Genomic DNA, 18,351 nt, shown 5'->3' with positions numbered 1-18,351 from the left:
TATTATTATTTTTCCTGCTTTCCCGCAGCACCAGCGCTCATCCCCCACTGATTGGCAATGAAAGCAGCAAAGCAGCCTCTGCCTGCCCGGGGATGGGGTCACCCAGCAGGGAGGGGGGGCCAGGGAAGGCAAAGGGGATGAGGAGACCCCCAGCACCACCCTGAGCCAAGCGCCACCCTCACCCGCTGCCGGGACCCCAAAAGGATTCGGGGGCTGACCCCAGGGGATGGAAACAAGGTTGGGATTGTCCCCAGGGCTCTGAGCAGAGAGGGGAGTGGGGGCTCGGTCAACGGGGTACCCAGCAGTGGGGACAGAGAATGGGGCAGCAATGGGGCAGCAATGGGGCCAGGCGCCACGTGGGAGCCACCCCGCTGCCGGGAAGCTGCCTGCGCTCCCCCGGCCCCGATCTGTCATCGTCTCCTTAGCCCGTCCATGCCGTGCTGTTCCCAGCTAATGGGTTGTTGCCGCTCGCGGCGAGTGGCCAAGAGGAACAGATGAGCCCACGAGGGTGATTTATGCCGGGCAGGTTGACGCCGCAACTGTTGAGGAGAGTGGCAGCAGCTGCCGCGGCTGCTGCGGAGCGATTTGGCTGCGAGAGGATCCTCGGACACAGCGGGGACGCTGCTGCAGGCTGTGGGGTGGCCGGGGAGAGCCCTGGTCTCCACCCTCAGCTTTGTTCAGCTCTGAAATAGCAGCACGAGGGGATGGTGGGGGGCTCGGGGAGGTGGGGAGAGCCACCCCTGAGATGCGCCGGGGATTTGGGGGATGCTCCGGTCCCGGGACCCCGTGGTGGGTGACGTTCCCGGGGGCAGCAGGGCCAGAAAGGGGCTGGGGGGGGATTTGGGTAGGGGTGGAGGGCGGTGGTTCACTTCCCAGCCGCTGCGTGAAGCCAAGATTCAATTCAAGTGCTGCGGTTAATCCGGATTTAATCCGCTCAAAATCCCCCCCTTAATCCGTTTAATGCCACCGCTCGGAATTAGGCTCCTGTGCAGCGGCTCCTGGCTGCCGGGCCGGGAGGAGGAAGAGGAGGGATGGTGGGGAGGGAGGAAGGGGATGGAGGGAAGGGATGGAGGGGATGGAGGGGATGGAGGGATGGAGGGGATGGATGGGGGAGGATGGAGGGGAAGGAGGGAAGGGATGGAGGGGATGGAGGGGATGGAAGGGGAAGGAGGGGGATGGAGGGAGGGGGATGGATGGATGGATGGATAGAGGGGAAGGAGGAAGGGGATGGATGGGGATGGATGGGGATGGAGGGAAGGAATGGATGCGGATAGAAGGAGGGGGATGGAAGGGAATGGATGGATGGATGGATGGATGGATGGATGGATGGATGGGGATAGATGGAGGGGATGAGGATGGACGGGATGGGGATGGAGGTGATAAAGGGATAGAGGGCCGGAGGGGATGAAGGGGTGGAGGGGGAGGGACAGAGGGATGAAGGGGATGGAGGGGATGAAGGGAACAGAGGGACAGAGGGGACGGAGGGGTGGAGGGGATAAAAGGATGGAGGGAATGGGGATGGAGGGGATGAAGAGATGGAGGGGATAAAGGGATGGAGGGATGGAGGGGATGGGGATGAATGGAGGGGTCAGAGGGGATGGAGGTGATGGTGACGGGGGGTCACCCCTCCAGCCCTGCCGTCGGACCGCACACCCCGGATGGGCTCCGCGGGGCTCCGCGGGGGCTGCCCCCGGCAGTGGGACCGGGACCGAGCCCCCCCCGGCGGCCCCAGCCCCGCTCCGTGCGGCTGCCACCTACCGACCGCGGGCACGGCCGGCTCCCCGCCGCACCCCGGGCTAACGGCACCGGCACGGCCCCGCCGGACACCCCCGCCAGCACCGGGGGGGGGCTCGGCCCGGCGGTAACGGGGCCCCGGGAAGGGCCGGGGGGGAGCTGCCGGGGGGTTTCACGGCTGGGCAGCGGCACCGGGGGCACCGGAGCGGCGGCAGCGGGAGGAGCCGGCCCCGGGGTCCGGTTGCGGGGGTCCCGGTCGGGGCGGGGAACGGGCTAGGGAGCTCGGGGGGGGTGGAGAGGGGTCGCTGCCCGGTTCCCGTTCCCCCTCCCCGGTCCTGGTCCCGGTCCGTTCCCGGTCCCCCTTCCCGGTCCCTCCCCTCTCCCCACTCCCGGTCCCGGGTCCCTTTCGCCGGTCCCGGTCCCGGTCCCGGTCTCGGTCCCCCTTCCCGGTCCCAGTCCCCCTTTACGGTCCCCGGTCCCCCTCTCCCTCCCAGGTCCCGTCACCGTTCCCCGTCCCCGGTCCCGGCTCCCCCTCCCCGGTCCCCGGTCCCGGTCCCGCTCCTCCTCTCCGTTCTCAGTCCCGGTCCCGATCCCGATCCCAGTCCCGGTCCTGGTCCCGTTCCCCTTCTCCGCTCCCGGTCCCGTTGTCCTTGTCCCTGGTCCCCCCTCCCCGTCCCTCCCCGGTCCCCGGTCCCGTTCCCGTTCCCCTTCTCCTCTCCGGTCCCGTTGTCCCGGTCCCGTTGTCCCTGTCCCCGTCCCCCCTCCCCGTCCCTCCTCGTCCCCGTCTCCGTTGCCCCTCCCCTCTCCCCCTCTCCCCCCGCCCCCCCCCGGTCCCGGTCCCTCCGGGGCGCTCCCGGGGCACCGAGCGCCCTCCCCCCGGGGCTCCCCCGCCGCTCTCCCATTGGCTGCTTCGTAGCAAGCCCCGCGCTGCCATTGGCCGACACCGCGGGTTGGTACCGCCCCCCCGCCCCCCCCCCGCCCCCTCCCCTCCGCCGCGCTCGGTTCCGAGGCCCCGGGGGCACCACCGGGCACGGCGGCACCGGGGGCACCGGCACCGACCCCGCGGCGGCCGGGCACGGACGAGCCCCGGGGGAAGCGAAACCGCCCGGGCCGTGCCCTGACACCGGAGGAGCCCCGGTCCCGGTAGCCCCGGTGGTCCCGGTGGTCCCGATCCCGGTGGTCCCGGTGGTCCCGATCCCTGCTCCGCGCCCCCTCCCCCCGAGGCAGGTGAGTGCCCCGCTGCAGCACCCCGGGAGCGACGGGGCTGGGGGTTCCCGGTCCCGTCTGCCTGTCCCGGTACCGTAAATTTGGGGGGTGTAACCGGGGAGCCCCCCCCCCCACCGGTAAATGGCGGCTCCGGTAAAGGCTCCGTCCCCTCCGGGTGAGGAAAACCCCCCGGAAAGGTGCGGGGGTGCTGGGGGGTGCGGGGGGGGTCCGGTACCCAAAGCCTTTGGGGAGGGCTTGGGGTCCCCCGGGGAGCTGGGGGGTACCGGGGGGCTGGGTGCGGGCAGGGGCATCGGGGGGGGGGGTCCGGGGGGGGGGTGGCACCGGTTGGGGCCGGGGGTCCCCAATGGGGCTGGGTTCTGGGAGGCGCACGGGGATCCCGACTCCTCGGTCCCGCTTCTGGCCGTGCCTCAGTTTCCCAGGTGAAAAACGGGGAAAACGGGCAAAAAGAGGGGCTCCCCGTGGGGGGGGTGGGGGGGTCACAAAGCGGGGAGCACGCCTGGGTCCCCGCCTCGCCTCCTTTCCGCCTGGCAGAGGGTGGGGAGAGTTTGGGGTTTCGGCGACAACAGGATGTGTTTGTGTGCACCACGCCTAACCGGGCCGCCACGGGAAACCGGCACCGGGGAAACGGGGCCCCCCTAACCCCCCCCCCCCCCAAACCCCCCCATCCCTCCCCGGCTCCCGAAACGCCGCCTCGAGGCCAGCCCCACTGCGGGGCACCCGGCGCACGTGGCTGGCTTGGCGGCACCGCCGCGCGCGCCCTCGTGGGCGTCGAGCTCCCAAGGACCGAAATTTCTCTGACCCCCAAGGGATGAATCCCTTCGGCTGGGGGGGGGGAAATCGTGCCTGGAGGAGCTCTGCAGGTCGGGGGTCAGATTTGGCTTCCCCGGCCCCCACAGCCGAAGTTTTACTGGAGCAAACGGGGCGGTTTTAGGGGAAGGCCTGGAACCGTAAAAGATTTCTTCCCGGCACAAAGCGCGGCGTGGCTGGCGGGAGGCAGCGGGGATGGGAACCGTCCCGGAGGATTCAGCTCCGATCTTGCTGCTTTGTCCTTGCCACGCTCTCCCGGAGGCGCAGATCCCGTGCAGGAGGCGTGAGAGGAGCCTCTCCGCCGGGCCCCCCCGGCACGGGACGGACGGACGGCGGCACGGCCCCCGTTTCCACTTCCCCATCAGCCTCCTGAGCCTCCTGCGAGCGAAGGAGAAAGGAAGTTGCCGCGGGAGAGAGCGGCTGATCGCCGCCCGATAAGGGAAGGAGGAAATAGAAGGCGAGACAGATGCTCCAAAATACCCCCCCCTCCCCGTGTTCCTCCTCCTCTTCCTCCCCGCGTGCAGCCTGCGCGCCCCTCGGCCTCCCCGGGCACGGTGCAGGGGGTGCCCCCGGCCGTTCCCGCAGCGGGACCCCGGTAAGGAAGCGCTGCCGGGGGCTCTGCTCCCACGCTCGGGGTTGGGGTTGGCACCCGGAGCCCCTCGGCCTTGCACAGACACGTCGGAGCTGCCGGGGAAAATCGAGCTTCCCAGGCGCTGCTTCAGATCCGCCTGCGATTTTTGGGGCCAAGTCGGATGTTTCCCAGCCCCGGCAGGCTGGTTTTGTTACGGAGGATGCCGGGTTTGTTACGGAGGAGAAACCCCACCGGCTATTTCGGGTGGTTTCTGGTTCCCCCCCCCCTCCCCGCTGTGCCCTTGGCTGCTTGCCGCTGCCGATGGGCTGCAGCCAGGGGCTGGTGGGGCCGCCAGGACGGAGCAGGGCTGAGCGGTGCTGGGGGTGTGCAGGGAGCTGCTGAGGCCCCCTGCCTGCTCCCGTTCCCCCCCAGTCATCCCAGTGAGCCCAAAGAGCCCCAAAGCCACCCCCAAAGTCCTCGGGCACGTGGGGAGCACCGCGTTGCGAGGGTGGCAAAGGTCCTCGCTCCTGGGGGGGTTTCTGGTTATAAAACCTTGAAAATCCTCAAGGGCCCTTTTTCAAGGGATAATTACTTCCCCTTTTTTGCTGCTGCCAAATTGCCGGGCTCGTGCTCTCCCGGTGCACGCACGCAACCCTGGCACGGGCACCGGGGGAAGGAGCTGCCGGGCAGGGGGGAGCCTCGCGGAGCCTGGGGGCTGTGCCCCCCTCCCTCTGCACAGCCCAGAGCTGCTGGGGACAGGGAAGGGGACACGGCCGAGCACTCCGCAGTGCCCCTCGGCCGATCCCGGCACACGGCGGGGTGGCACCAGGCAGGAGCCGGGCACGGCGGGACCGGGGCTCGGGGCTTGGTCCCGCAGCATCCCCCGTGCCGGGCTCCCAGCCAGCTGCAAGGAGAGACCTGCGCCACGGTTCCTGCTCCCGCTGCCAAGAAATGAGGCTTTCCTCAGGCAAGGTGTTTGCTCAGTTGCTTCCTCCCGGGCCTCACCCTGTTGTGCACACACGTGCCGGACCCTGCTCGTCCCCCGCAGCCGGCTGGGGCAGTGGGGAGGGCGGTGAGCGGTGCTGCGGGTCCCCATGGCCACGCACAACAAGGAGCTGTTGGAAAAAACTGTCGGGTCCCTCCTCTGCTACCCAAACACTGCTAAAAACGGGGCCTCGGGGAGGCTGAGAGCTGTGGGGTCAGGCTGGCTGCTGCTGTTGGGGTCTCCAGTTACAGCCCTGTGCCTTCGTCCCTTCTGTAATCCAGCAGCAAGGTTTAATTAATTAATGTTGGTCGGACGCTTGGAGAGCTGGTGTGGGAAACTGATCCAGGTGGGGAGAGCCGGGGGATGGAGAGGGGAGGAGAGGGAGAGCGTCTCCAGCCTCTGATCATGCACTCAAGCCGGGCTCTGAGGGCCCGGGGAGGTGGTGGTGCCGGGGTGCAAGCAGAGGTGGGGAGGATTTACACGTGGTGGAGGGGAGAGCGGGGAGATCGCACCCCTTAAAAATCTGCTTTTGGCATTAGCTGGGGATTGGAGCCACTCCGGGTGCCCTTGGAGCTGGGGACTGGTTATTGGAGGGAACTTGTGACGGCGAGAGGTGAAGCGGGGCGAGATGGGGACAGGGAATGGGAGCGCAGGGGCTCGCACGGGGCACGGCCTCGACGAGGAGGTGGAGGTGCCTCTGCTCGCGGCTCGAGCCCTTCCCCTCGTTGCTGCATGCTCGCTCCACGCTGACCCATCAATTATTGAAGTGCTTTTGTGTTCCTGCATGAAATATTCATCCCGCTGCCAGGGGAGCTGGCTGTGCGCTCGCAGGGGCTGCCGGGGTGAGGAGCAGCGGCGCGCAAAGCAACGCCGACAGAGACCTGGTAATTGGGGCCTGGAGGCTCGCGGGCACCGGGGGGGAACCGGGACCAGCAGGGTGCGAGCACTGGATGGGGGCAGCAGCAAATTCCCCCCCCCAGTCCCTGCTCCTCCGGAGGGGAGGCGATGGAGGCACTGGCTCCAAGTGCCCGTGGCGATGCCGTGCGCCGGTGCTGCGAGCCCGGGGTGCTGGTGCTGGACAGGGTTTTGTGTCCCCGGGAGCTTTAATTGATGCTGCTTAACGAGGGGCCGCGCTCTGCTCCTGCTTACACCAGCGGTGCTGTAGGTGTCTGTGGGGCTCATCCTGCTTTACACCGGCATGCAGGGGGTTTAGGCTTCTGCACGCAGTGGGGAGTTGGGGATCGGAGCTGCCTGTCCCCGTCCTGGGCACCCAGGGACAGATTTGGCTGCGCTGGGGGTGGCAGGGAGGGGACGTGGCCGCCCTGTTCCTGGCCACGTGCAGGGTGGCTGTGAGCAGGAGGCTGCGGACGGGCAGGGTGAGGCTGCCCACTGTGTCCTGGCTGTGTTCGGTCCTGTTGCTGCTGTGGCCTTTGTGGTGCTCGGCCAAAGCCCCAGGCTGCAGCAGGGAGCCTGTGCCCCGGCCTCGGCACGTGCTCGGCCCCAGAGGAGCGTGTCGCAACGCCTCGGGGCGTGCCAGAGCATCACCTCCGCAGCTCGCGCAGGATGTCCGGGCGGGGAACCAAGCACGGATGTTGCAGCCTTCAGCTGAGCCCCACGGTGTGAGCCCTCCGATCCCACTCGGGGCTGCAAAGCCTCCCTGGGAGCTCTGCTTTTCTTGGTAGGATCCAGAATCCTGCAAAAGTGGTGGAAAAAAAACACAAAGACACGGCCGTGGCTGTGCGTGAAGCCACCATTCGGCGCCGCGGCAGAGCCGTGCCGCACCGCGCTCTTCCGGAGCAGACAGGGCTCAGTGCTGCTCTTTCGGGGGAAGCTGCTGGTTTTCAAGGGCGTTTTCATTAAAAAGAAGAAGGAAAAAAAACAAGCCCCGAGCGAGGCTGGAGACTTCAGCAACAGGAAGGAAATCTGGTGGTTTATTTCAGTCTCAAGCCTGCTCTTTGGGGCAAGGCAGCCTCTTCCGTGCTCTGATAGTGGCGACAGCCCCTCTGCGAACAATGGGGCCAGGAGGGGCCACGGGCCCTTCCCGGCAGGAAAACGTCTCGTTCCTGTGAAATCTCCCGTTCGGTGTTGAGCAGCAGCAGGTCCCTGGGGGAAGAGGAGGGTGCTGGGTGCTGGCACGGGGCCGAGCAGCAGCAAAAGCCCCACGAGGGTTCGTAGCACGCGTCCGGGGTGAGCACGCTGCACAACAGCCACCGGGGCTAGAGAGGGAGCAGAGTGCATCTTTGGGATCCAGGAGAGCACCCTCCAGCACCCATTTGTGCCTCGGTTTCCCCCCCAGGACCGATTCTTGCCAGCCCAGCACGCCCCGGTGCTGGCAGGGTAGGGCTGTGCGGCAGCGAGGCGTTGCTGAGCGCCAGCAGTGCCGGCAGAGCCTGTGCTTGTGGTTGCTAATTGGGAGCTGCGGGCGCGCAGGGCAGCTTGGAGAAGCTGGTGCTTCCTATTTTTTAAGGGCTCCGTGGGTGGAGTTTGCACTTGCTTTCTGGCTGCGGTTGCCCAACAAAGAACTCAGGCGTGGGAATTTCTATTTATACGGGCACCGCTCCCAGGGCATCGCGCAGCACAGGCACGCGGCCGGACGCTGCCATGGAGCCGGGAGGATCCAGGGCACAAACGCGGCTGTAAAGCCCTCGATCCAGTGGGCGTCATGGCCAGGGAAAGGGCTTGGGGCGAGCCATGGGGCTGCGCTGCCTCTGCCCATTGCTCTGGGCTCGGCTCCGCCAACCTCTGGTGCACGGGGCCGATGGCGTTAAATGAGCCCAGCCCGCCTGGGAGCCGCCTGCGGCTCTGCGAAAGCAGCCTCTGCTTTGTCATTTCTGTCTTATTAAGTGCGAGAGTCTCAGTTCAAAGCTCACGCTGGCAAAAATCAATGTTTTCGCATTGGAAGAAATGCTTACAAACCTCGGTGTTTTTCCTCAGGGCTGTAAATAACGCCACATGCGGTATCTTGCACGGTGCCGTTCACGATGGCTCCGTTACCACTCACTTAATTCGCATCCTCGCAGAGCCTCGGTTGCCCTCCCAACCTCGGGCTGTGTGCAGGGGCGGAGAGCTGGCAGCTGGAAGATGCCCGGGAAGCTGGGGATGAGCTCGCTGCCCCGATTGCCCGGCCACCCCTTACCCAGCCACCTGCAGTTAAGGCTGAACCCGCACCCGACGGGCAGGGTAACCCCATCCCCATCTCCCTGGGCCAGCAGGGCCAGGTGAGGGCTGTGCCTCGTGCTCTTCTTCGCAGCGAGACGGAGCCTCGGCCACTGCAGGGCTGCCAGCACAGCGCTGCCGTGGTTATCCAAACCCTGCAGGGAGCCAGGTTTGGCTCCCGAGCACCCTACGCGTGCTCCGTGCCAGCAGGAGCTGCTCCTGCCCGCGATGTTTTCCAATCCCCTCGCTCCTCTCGGTGACTGCCGCAGGCTCTGCTGCTTTGAGGAGAAAAACCCAGCTCTCATCTCCAGCCTGAGCGTATTCACGGCCAATCTATCCCCATCCGTCCTCACTCCAGCAGCGTCCTTTAGCTTAAATAGCTCTCCTCCCTCCCTGGTGATGTATTTATAGAGCGCTCCCATCCCTTCCTTGCTCTCCTTTTGCCAGGCTGACCGCGCCACGTGCAGACACTTGCATAAGCACCCTGCCTCTCTGCCCATCCCGGCTCTTATCAAGCTGTTCTCAGCTCGCTGGGATTTGTAGCGCGGCGATTTCCCAGGGCAGGACACATCTCCGGGGCCGGTGGCGCTTTATTGACTCACGGCAGCTCTCACAGCCATAATCTGCCCGAGCAGATTGATTTGGTGAAGCGGGGCCCGCTGAGGTGCTGGGCGTCGGGCTGGGGGTGAGCAGGGGGGAGGCCTCCCATTATTCACCTCTGGGACAGCCCCACACCAGCCCTGGAGACTGCTGCTTTCACCAGATGCACGCAGAGGGAGTCCAGCTGGTGACAGAATCACAGAATCACAATATCCTGAGTTGGAAGGGAACCACAAGGATCATTGAGTCCAACTCCAGGCACCAAAAATTCAGACCATATACTAAGTGCACAGCCCAAATGCTTCTTAAACTCTGACAGGCTTGGTGCTGTGACTACATCCCTGGGGAGCCTGTCCCAGTGTGCGACCACCCTCTCAGTGAAGAACCTCTTCCTGATGTCCAGCCTAAACCTCCCATCGCAGCTTGACCCCATTCCCTCGGGTCCCATCACTGGTGTTTACACAGAATAGGTCGGTGCCTGCCCCTCCACTCCCCTCATGAGGAAGCTTTGGCTGTGATGAGGTCCCCCCTCAGTCTCCTTTTTTCCAGGCTGAACAGGCCCAGTGCCCTCAGCCACTCCTCATACACCTTCCCCTCTAGGCCCTTTTCTTGTTGCCCTTTTCTGTATGCTCTCCGGCAGTTTCACATCCTTTTTGTACCATGGTGCCCAGCACTGCACACAGTGCTCGAGGTGAGGCCGCACCAGCACAGAGCAGAGTGGGAAACCAGTGGCAGAACCAGCCTAGGCTCCGAATATGTGGTCATAGCACACGGGCAGAGACAAGGAGCAATATTTCTTTCAATATTTTGCCGCGGCCTGGTGCGGCGGTGGGTGCTGCGTGGAGGAGCTGGGCCGTACGTGAGCACACGGCCGCGGCGGTGACTCAGCCGCCACCTGGGTCGTCCCCAGCTCACCCTGCAGGAAGTGAGTCAGGTTTTAAGGAAGAAGCGTTCAAATGATGGGGCAAGAGCCCTTCCTGTGGAGGTAGCAGCGCGGTGCCGATCACAGGAGGTTGCAGGGCTGGTGGGCCGCGTGCAGGTAGGGACCCCGCTGTCACCTCTGGTGCTGTCTTTGATGGCATTGCGTGCTGTCTGGCTGTGGTTTTGTCCCATATTTTGGGGGAAAGAAAGCCAGGAGTGCCCTGTAAGACACCCCATGACCAAAATCTGGTGTGTGGGCTCGGCTCTTCTCTGCCCTGGCTCCCAGGGGCTTCCTGACTGGGAACCACTCAAGGTCTTGTCTGAGATGCTTTTTGTCCTCCCTGGAGGCTGCGTGGGGAGGAGAGGAGGCAGGGACTGTTCCAGGGCATGGGCTGAACTGCGTGTGCCTCTTTTTCCCTACAGAGATGGACACCTTCAGCACCAAGAGCTTGGCCCTGCAGGCCCAGAAGAAGCTCTTGAGCAAAATGGCTTCCAAGACCGTGGCCAACGTCTTCATCGACGACACGAGCAGCGAGATCTTGGATGAGCTCTACCGGGCCACCAAGGAGTACACCCACAACCGCAAAGAGGCCCAGAAGATCATCAAAAACCTCATCAAGATCGTGATGAAGCTGGGCGTGCTGTACCGCAACGGGCAGTTCAGCCCCGAGGAGCTGCTGGTGATGGAGCGCTTCCGCAAGAAGGTGCATACCTTGGCCATGACAGCCGTCAGCTTCCACCAGATAGACTTCACCTTCGACCGCAGGGTCATGTCGGGTGTGCTCACCGAGTGCCGGGACCTGCTGCACCAGGCTGTCAACAGCCACCTGACGGCCAAGTCACACTCCCGCATCAACCACGTCTTCAATCACTTTGCGGACTACGAGTTCCTCTCGGCTCTCTACGGGCCGGCTGAGCCCTACCGCACCCACCTGAAGAGGATTTGCGAAGGCGTGAACAAGATGCTGGAGGAGGACAGCATATGAAAGGGGAGGACAAAGAGATAAAAGTGGCCGCGTGGGGCCGTCGGCAGCCGCTGCCGGACTCTGCATCCTGTTACCTGTGAGACCGAGGCTGGGACGTATTTTGGTGATTACCAGGCTTTCCGTCCTTTTCTCTCTAGTGCTAACTCTCCCATTTTCTCCTCATTAATGTAAAAGACTCAACCTCTTGATTTTGTCTAACCCATGCCCAGGATCTGCAAACCTCCCTGTGCTGGGCTGAGTCCTTTGCAGGGGATCCTGGGCTTCTGGCCTCCGCGGGCTCCTGATGTACTTTTTTTTTTTTCCTTTGCCCACCAAGTGCTCTTAGCGCAGAGTCCAAGGAACTGGCTGGAACTGGACTCTCCACACTGAACTTGATTGTAATCCTCCTATGGAAAAAAAAAACACAAACCAAAGACTCGTGATGCATAACACCTGTAAGGTGAATCTGAGCGGGTGGGCAGCTGCTCGGAGGAACGGTTGTGATACCCTCTTACCAGAGGGTTTCGGAGCTGAATGGCTGTATTTCAGCAGGGTTTGAGCAGCTCCACGATATGGGGGGGCAAACCATGCCCCGGGCTTGTGCTGCCCGGCACAGGAAGGCGCCTCTGTGCCTTGCAGGCTGGAAGGGGCTTTGGCCTCCTAAAGACAGGTCCTGGCAAGCAGAAGTATCCCTCTTGTGCTGTCCCCCGGGGCTGCACAGGTCACCCAAGTGACTTGCAGGGACCTTCTCATCCCAGGCACGTCTGTTCATCCAAAACTCAGCTGGAATCGCCTTCCTGTGGACGGTGTCACTGTGATTGTTTAGATGCCTTCCTCGGTAGTTGTGCAAAGCTGTCCCGAGAATTTCACATGTTTTACATGTCCCTGAGTGAGTTATGGTTGTTATTTTTTAGCAAACTCTGTAGCCCTGATGAGTTATTTAAATAAACTCACCTGTTTGGCTGTGTTGCTCCATGTGGTTGGTACGAAGGCGGGCAGCAGTCACAAAATGAGCGCTGTGGGCGGCTTTGTCCTTTAAATAAGGATTGCTCTCTGTGCCGGAGGCTTTTGCTCTCCTTTCCCCCTGGCATGAGAACAAAGATCCTCCCACCCCTGCCTTGAACCGCTGCCTGCCCCTGCTCCCTGGCACAGCAGCGTTGCGCAGCCGGCACTGAAGCAGCGCAGAAGAAACGTTGCGAAATCCCAGTGCAGACCAGTAGCAAAGGGCTGGGGCCCCCCGGGGGTGCCTGTGTCCCCTGCATGAGCCTTCCCTCTGTCCCCGTGCCGCACAGCAGGAGCTCAAAAAGCACAACCCTGGTAACAAAAGGCAAGGGGTGACCTTACGGAGTTACGGCGTGTTGTGCGCTCGGAGCGTGGATGCGCCGGCAGTGGCCTATTTCCCACACTCTGATCTTTGCTTTGAGCATTGAAAATTGCCCTTTTAGCATACAAGACGCTGCACGATCTCAGCCGGCCTTATCTTCCTGACCTTCTTGTGCCTCCTGTTCCATGGGATGTCTCCAGGCACAGGCGATTGCCGACTGCTCGCAGATGCCAAGCGGAGAGCAGCCCAGCCGCTCACGTTCACCACTCCCTTTCCACTGCTGGTTTGAGACGCTGATAAGTTTCAGCCTTACAGATGAAAAAAGAAATAAATCCCCCAATCTCTGCCATTTCATCGGCATGGCTCCAAATATCACACCTAATTTAATTGCACAAGGCAGCTCGGGATGCGGGGTAGGCACATTCACAGGTGCGCACGGAGAACGCAGCCAAGGTTCACAAAGCTGTTGGCCCCTTGGAGAGGGCAGGGAGAAGTCGGTTTTGGTGTGCGACATCTGAGAACAGACGTTCCTGTCCCTGCTGGGCTTTCTGCAGCTGTCAGGTATGTGCTGAGGAGCAGCCGGAGCTGGAAACAGCTCGTTGCTGCTCGGTGGAGTATTGGCAGATGCAGAGAACACACAAAGCGGAACGGGGCTGATGGATGCTGCCGTGGCGGCTGCTGTGCTGACAGCCAGAAATGCTTTGCTCTTCTGTTCTCGAGGTGCATGTCAGCACCAGCTGCACGATGCTCCTTAATTGCAAGAAACATCTCTGCTCAGATGAATCTCCTGACACACGGCATTTTTCTTTGTCCTCGGTGTTTCTTACACCCCAGTGCAGCAGCCAGGCCCGTGCTTAACCCACCAAGGGCTTGGCACAGGCACCAGGTTTCCTTCACACACAAAGGAAGCATCCAGGGACAGCCTGGAAAACAGCAGCTGTAAAATCCCCATTGCAAGGCACCCCCAGACTGCCAAAGACCAGGGAACTCCTCCCAAAATGGAAAAAAACAGCTCCCAGTGACCACAGCCATCACAAGGCATCACCCCTGGGCAAAGCACCCATCACGACAGCACTGGGTTACATAAACTTACAGGTTCTGTGTGCTGCTGCTGGGATGTCTGTCTCTCGGGTGGGCCCCATAAACCCTCTGCAGCCTCCAGCCTCCTGTGTGACACCTCAGCTCCTCCTGGCCAAGCAAACGCCAAAGGTCATGCCACTCGCTGGACATCCAGCTAGAGAGGGCAGGAATCACAGACCACAGCAAGCCCAGGCAAGAGCACGATGCTTTATTTATTTGTTTATTTACACAGGAAAGGAATTCCACATCCCCTCACTGTTATTACTCTAGATAAGAAAAAAACATTTGCTTCTGTACGTATAAAATAGTCCTGCAGTTGTACTGAGACATGGAAGTGTTGCTTGGATTGATTCCTGCCTTGTGTCAGAATAAGAAGCTTTGCCTTCCCCATGCCAACTTATCCCAACCTGCAATCAGCGCTAAGGCAGGAACAGAATATCCTCTCCAGCAAAGCCAGCGACGGTCTTCAATAGCTGCACTCAACAAGGAGTCAGATAGCTTTGGCCAACCCTATCCCTTCCTTCCCCCTCCTACCCAATTTAATTTGTTTCTCCTGCAATGCTGGCAGAGAAAGAAATCCTGTCACCACCCTCCAGAGACTCCAGAGTTAACAACTTTCCTTTAGCAAACCTTGCTTAAATCCAGCCGCTTATCTTTCTGCATTGCTCTTCCTAGCAAGGAAGATAAGGAGCCCTGTTAGAGGGGAGCTTTACCATATTCAGCAGATCAGTGAAGCAGAAAGCGGGCAACAGAACGGCTGGCTGCAGATCAGGAGTCTCAGAGGAGGTTTCCAGCTGCAAAGCACATTGTTACTCTGACACAAGACAGAATGCATCTGTCTTAACACCTCCAAGTCCCACTGGTGTTGGACCCTAGCACGTTTCAATATGGAAAACACGAAAGGTTTGGCCGACCGAAAAACCCGCCAGTAACAAGTAACCCCCGTTATCTGCCCCGGTCTTCCGGCCAAAACACCCTGCCCAACAGTGTCCGTGGGGTCACAGCTCATCACGGGGTGTTTTTGCTACGATCATGAGTTTCGACAGTTCAAAACGGAACTTGCCTTCCCTGTGAGACACTAGAAAGAGAGAAAACAAGCAGAGGATAAACAGATGGTAAGGCACGAACAAAACAGCCCTGCTGGTTCCCTTCCAGGACGATAAAGCCAGCAAGTCGGGCATTGCACTTCCTTCTATGCACAGTACAAGCACGTTGTGATAAACCCATTCTTCCCCCATGCTAATTAGCATTTACACTGGAGTAGGACCTGCAAAATCTTGCTGCCAACCATGGATTAAGAGCACTACACTCCCGACTCCACAATGTGCACTGTCTGCCTCTATATTGTCACCTATCTGCTTTAAGCTTAAACACTCGTCTCCTGGTAGTCAGCCAGGCTTGTCTCCCACACCAGGCCCTTTCCCACATGGTTCTCTTGATCACAGACCTGTTGTTTCAGTGATTTCAAACTCTTCCTGTTTTAAAGGGACGTCGCTTTGTCCACCCGCTGCAGCTTGAGACTGAAACGGGAAGGAAGAAGTTTTAGGCAACTGAGGCAATCCAAGAAGCTTCTGTATTTAAGGCAAACAAACAGCACGTTTCGAAAGACAACAAGCTCGTGTTTTAATAATGTGGAGTGAAAGAATTACATCTGCAAAGGAAATTTGAAGGAAAACCCCTGGCTATGTTTCCATTTCCTTTAAACTACAGTCCTGTGCCCTTCAGGTGACTGAAAGCTGCATCGCTCTAGGCCAGGAAATGGAAGAATGAATTTGCTGAGATTAAACCAAGACTCCCCTTGCCTTTGCACCTGGGCAGGATGGTGTCTTTTGGAGCCAGTGACACCAGCAAAGCCAGCAGCTAACCAATGGCACAGAGGGAGCAGAAATAACACAGTGCAGGAACTCCTTTCTGAGGACGCCCTCCTGACTGCCACCACTCTCTAATTAAGGGTGTGGTGGCGTATGTTTTACTGGACAGATGCCTAATAAATGTTTTCAATGTCCAATTCATGTTGCATAGCAGCCTCCCATATGCCTACTTCCACGTGATCAGATGGGACTTACATAAGCCATGGCGTGCTCTATCTTGGCTCCTTTCACTTCAGCTTTAAACTGGGTGAAGAAGAGATAAGACTTCCCTTGGGGCCTGAAACGAGAGCAGAGTCTTTGACATAAAGAGCAGGAAAAGGCTACGCAGGAGGTGAGAGCACAGGGAAGTTCAGGCACAAGGGCGAACGCTGGCTCTCAGCTCTCCAGGACACAAGCATCTTGCTCTGACTTCCTAGTGAAGGAGCAAGTCAGGCAGCTTCTTCTAGTCCCTGCTGCTGGCAGAGAGGGTGGAGGTGTAGAAGAGCAGCAGGACTCGGGGCTCCCTCCCTCCACAGCCACCTCTGGCTCTCTCGTAGCTCCACCTAGTGTAGCGGGGTGACGGGGGGGGGGGGAGAACAGCACTTAGAAACCAGCACCGGGCTCGAGAGCACACCCGGAGTCTCACAGCACCTCGTGGGAGAGGAAAGCCAGAGCTGCCCAGCCCCGATCCCACCTGGCTTGCTGTTCCTTTTGCCTCGGAGCCTTTCAGGTTAAACAACGCACCTCCAGACAGAGCAGGAGAAGAGCAGGTCATCTTCGCTGACTCCAACGATCATCTGCCATTGCTGCAGAGGGGAAAGGCCTCCACAGTTAATGCAAATAAGAGCCTCCCACTTCCCACTCACCCCCTGCCTCCCAGCTGCAGGCACGACAAGCGTCAACCACTATAAAATAACCCGGTTACAGGACAACTGCTGATGGCTCCCTTTATTCTGTATTTCGCAAGGCACGAGGCGTGGTCACCCTCTGGTCTCCACAGCTCCATTAGTACCGTTACTGAAAAGAGTTAAAGTTTCATTTCCCTTTTGCACTAAAATAAACAGACCCGCTTTTATACAGAGCACTTGCAGATAAGGAAGTACAAACTGTGTCTGTCTGTACTGCACTTATTGCAACAGCAGCACGAGCCACAAAAACCTCCAAGCCTCCTAGAGAACACGGGATTTACTCCTACAAGGCCCTTCCTACCAACTGGGGCGTGAAATTGTCACTCTCTGTTCCCCGGGGAAGGCACACGACCTTAAACCTTGCAAATGCCACGGCCTTGGAACCACACCATGGGGGCACGAAGGTCGCTTCCATTCAAGAAGCGAATCCAACAGAGCTCCTTTTGCAAACGTGCAGCGTTGGAAATGCTGCAGCCACCCTCCCTCACAGCTCCTGGGCCCTAGAATCAGCTGATTGTAAAGGAAACCACTTCCTCTCCGGAGAAAAAGAAGTTTCTTGTCCAGGCCACAAATTAAACCAAGGGAACAGGACGATGACTGACCAAAGGAGGCTTGGGGCAGAACAGCAGCCTTTTATCTCTGCATCCACATCCTTCCCAGTCACCACCGGTGTCAACACAGATATCCTGAATGTTTTTTTTTTTATTCTGTGCAGCCACAGGGCCTAAGGGTAAGGGAACCATTTGAAGGCTTGCCTGACTCACCTCGTTCGTTCCTCCCTGAGCAGAGTACGTGAAGGTGCAGGTGTAACCTCCCTGTGAAAAGAGCAGACCAGCAGCCTTGTTAGAGCGGAACGCTCCGTGTGGGCAACAGTTTGCTCAGAGCAGGCAAATTCTCAGCCACGCCACGAGATCTGGGAACACCTGAGAGCATGACGGGGGCTGCGGGCACGGTGCAGCCTGTGGCGGTCTCGCCATGGGGGTGACACGAGGAGGAGCACCCCCCGGCTGTGTGGCTGGGGTGCTGGTTGGGGCTGCGAGGCCCTTGTCCCGTGGGGTGAGCTATGGGGTGAGCTGTGGGGTACCAGCAGGACCCCGCGGTGTTGGTGTGGGGACTTACAGCTCAGGGGGGGCTCAGGGACCTGCCCCCCCTTCCCCACACAGCCCCGTCCCCTTGGCGAGCCTCTTTCCCCTGGGACCCCCCCTTCCTGGCCACCCCCTTCCCCTCAGCACCCCCTGCCTTCCCTGGGGGCACCTCCTCCCGTTGGAAGCCCCTTACCTCGGGCCCCCCCTTCTCGGGGGACACCTTCCCAGGGCGCCTCCTGCCCCCCCCCCGGGGCCCATTTTCCTTGGGGACCCTCCCTGGGGCCCCCCCTTCTCCTTTGGGGTCCCCATTCCCGGGGGGGGGCTCCCTTCCTCCTGGGCCCCCCCAGCCTCTGCAGAGCCCCCCGGGGACCCCCCAATTCCCCACCCCCCCCATGGGCCGGGGACCCCCCCCAATTCCCCAGCCCCCCCCTTTATGGGCCGCCCCCCCCCCAGCCGCTCCCATAGCAACCAGCCCGGACCCCCCCCTTCACCCCCCTCGTCCCGCCTCCCCTCGCTGTCAGCCAATCCCCGCGCGGGGTCGGAAGATTGACGTGCGCCCCCGCCAATCGGGGCGAGGCGCGTACCCTCTCCTCTCCCCGGCCCTCACCAGGCTCCGGGAGAAGGAGTGCACCTCCCCGCCGGGCCTCACGTCGAATTCGGCGGTGCTCGGGCCCTCGGCGGCCCGGGCCCCCAGCCACAGCAGGGCGGCGGCGGCCACCACCGCGCCCCACAGCCCCCGGCCGCTCCTCCCGCTGGGCGCCGCCATCTTGGCCAGGAAGCCCGCGCTACGGCGGCCGGGAGGGCTCCAGGCGGGCTCCTGGCGCTCGGCGGACGCCGCGGCGGCCATCTTGGGTGTGGGCAGGGCGTGGGGGAGGGGGGGAAATGGGGAAGGGATTGTGGGGACAAGGGGACATGGAGGGGACATGGAGGCGTTGGGTAGGGGACAAGGGGACAGTGGCCACCTCACAGTGCCCTCTGGGGTCAACGTGGACCCCGGGCTGCGGCCTTAGGGCAGCCCTGGGGGGTTTAGGGCAGCTGTGGGACCCCCTCAGCCCAGCCTGGCACCCGTCACCCTCCTGAGGCGCCAAAGCCCTGCATGGGGAACCAAGGGGTTGGCAATAAGCAGCAGCATGAGGGA

At 61.3% G+C, this 18,351-nt stretch overlaps 2 protein-coding genes across 7 annotated transcripts; one reads left to right on the top strand and one right to left on the bottom strand.

Moving 5' to 3' along the window:
- Positions 1 to 764: 764 nt before the first annotated feature.
- On the top strand, positions 765 to 11,929 carry TNFAIP8L1 (TNF alpha induced protein 8 like 1). Of its 6 annotated transcripts, none has more exons than XM_072029393.1 (2): positions 765 to 789; positions 10,425 to 11,929. In XM_072029393.1, exon 2 carries the CDS (start codon positions 10,427 to 10,429, stop codon positions 10,985 to 10,987), a length of 561 nt encoding a protein of 186 aa, XP_071885494.1. In that variant the 5' UTR covers positions 765 to 789; positions 10,425 to 10,426; the 3' UTR covers positions 10,988 to 11,929. The 6 variants fall into 6 exon arrangements, with proteins under 6 accessions (XP_071885494.1, XP_038025180.1, XP_005027752.1 ...); XM_038169252.2 differs by lacking the exon at positions 765 to 789 and adding an exon at positions 2,718 to 2,961; XM_005027695.6 differs by lacking the exon at positions 765 to 789 and adding an exon at positions 3,775 to 4,225.
- A 1,628-nt stretch (positions 11,930 to 13,557) lies between these two features.
- On the bottom strand, positions 13,558 to 18,075 carry MYDGF (myeloid derived growth factor). Its single transcript, XM_038169251.2, has 6 exons — positions 17,821 to 18,075; positions 16,893 to 16,943; positions 15,965 to 16,026; positions 15,437 to 15,518; positions 14,818 to 14,890; positions 13,558 to 14,448 (listed from the first exon to the last, which is right to left on the bottom strand). The coding sequence occupies exons 1-6, from the start codon at positions 18,058 to 18,060 to the stop codon at positions 14,369 to 14,371; spliced, it is 588 nt and encodes a 195-aa protein (XP_038025179.2). The 5' UTR covers positions 18,061 to 18,075; the 3' UTR covers positions 13,558 to 14,368.
- Between the last annotated feature and the right edge of the window lie 276 nt (positions 18,076 to 18,351).

The sequence above is a fragment of the Anas platyrhynchos genome, chromosome 29 (assembly GCF_047663525.1).
Source record: "Anas platyrhynchos isolate ZD024472 breed Pekin duck chromosome 29, IASCAAS_PekinDuck_T2T, whole genome shotgun sequence".
In the NCBI taxonomy this organism is placed as follows: Eukaryota; Metazoa; Chordata; class Aves; order Anseriformes; family Anatidae; genus Anas; species Anas platyrhynchos.
Note: the sequence above shows the minus strand (reverse complement) of the source record. Positions and strands in the feature narration are given on the sequence as shown.

Excerpts from the sequence above, each read along its gene's own strand:
- TNFAIP8L1 (XM_072029392.1), top strand. The coding sequence starts at position 5,953 with ATGGGGACAGGGAATGGGAGCGCAGGGGCTCGCACGGGGCACGGCCTC. Across the intron at positions 6,209-10,424 it reads GCAACGCCGACAGAGACCTG|AGATGGACACCTTCAGCACC; the intron begins GTAATTGGGGCC and ends TTTTCCCTACAG.
- MYDGF (XM_038169251.2), bottom strand. The coding sequence starts at position 18,060 with ATGGCCGCCGCGGCGTCCGCCGAGCGCCAGGAGCCCGCCTGGAGCCCT. Across the intron at positions 16,027-16,892 it reads CTCAGGGAGGAACGAACGAG|CAATGGCAGATGATCGTTGG; the intron begins GTGAGTCAGGCA and ends TCCCCTCTGCAG. Across the intron at positions 14,891-15,436 it reads TAGAGCACGCCATGGCTTAT|TCTCAAGCTGCAGCGGGTGG; the intron begins GTAAGTCCCATC and ends TTCCCGTTTCAG.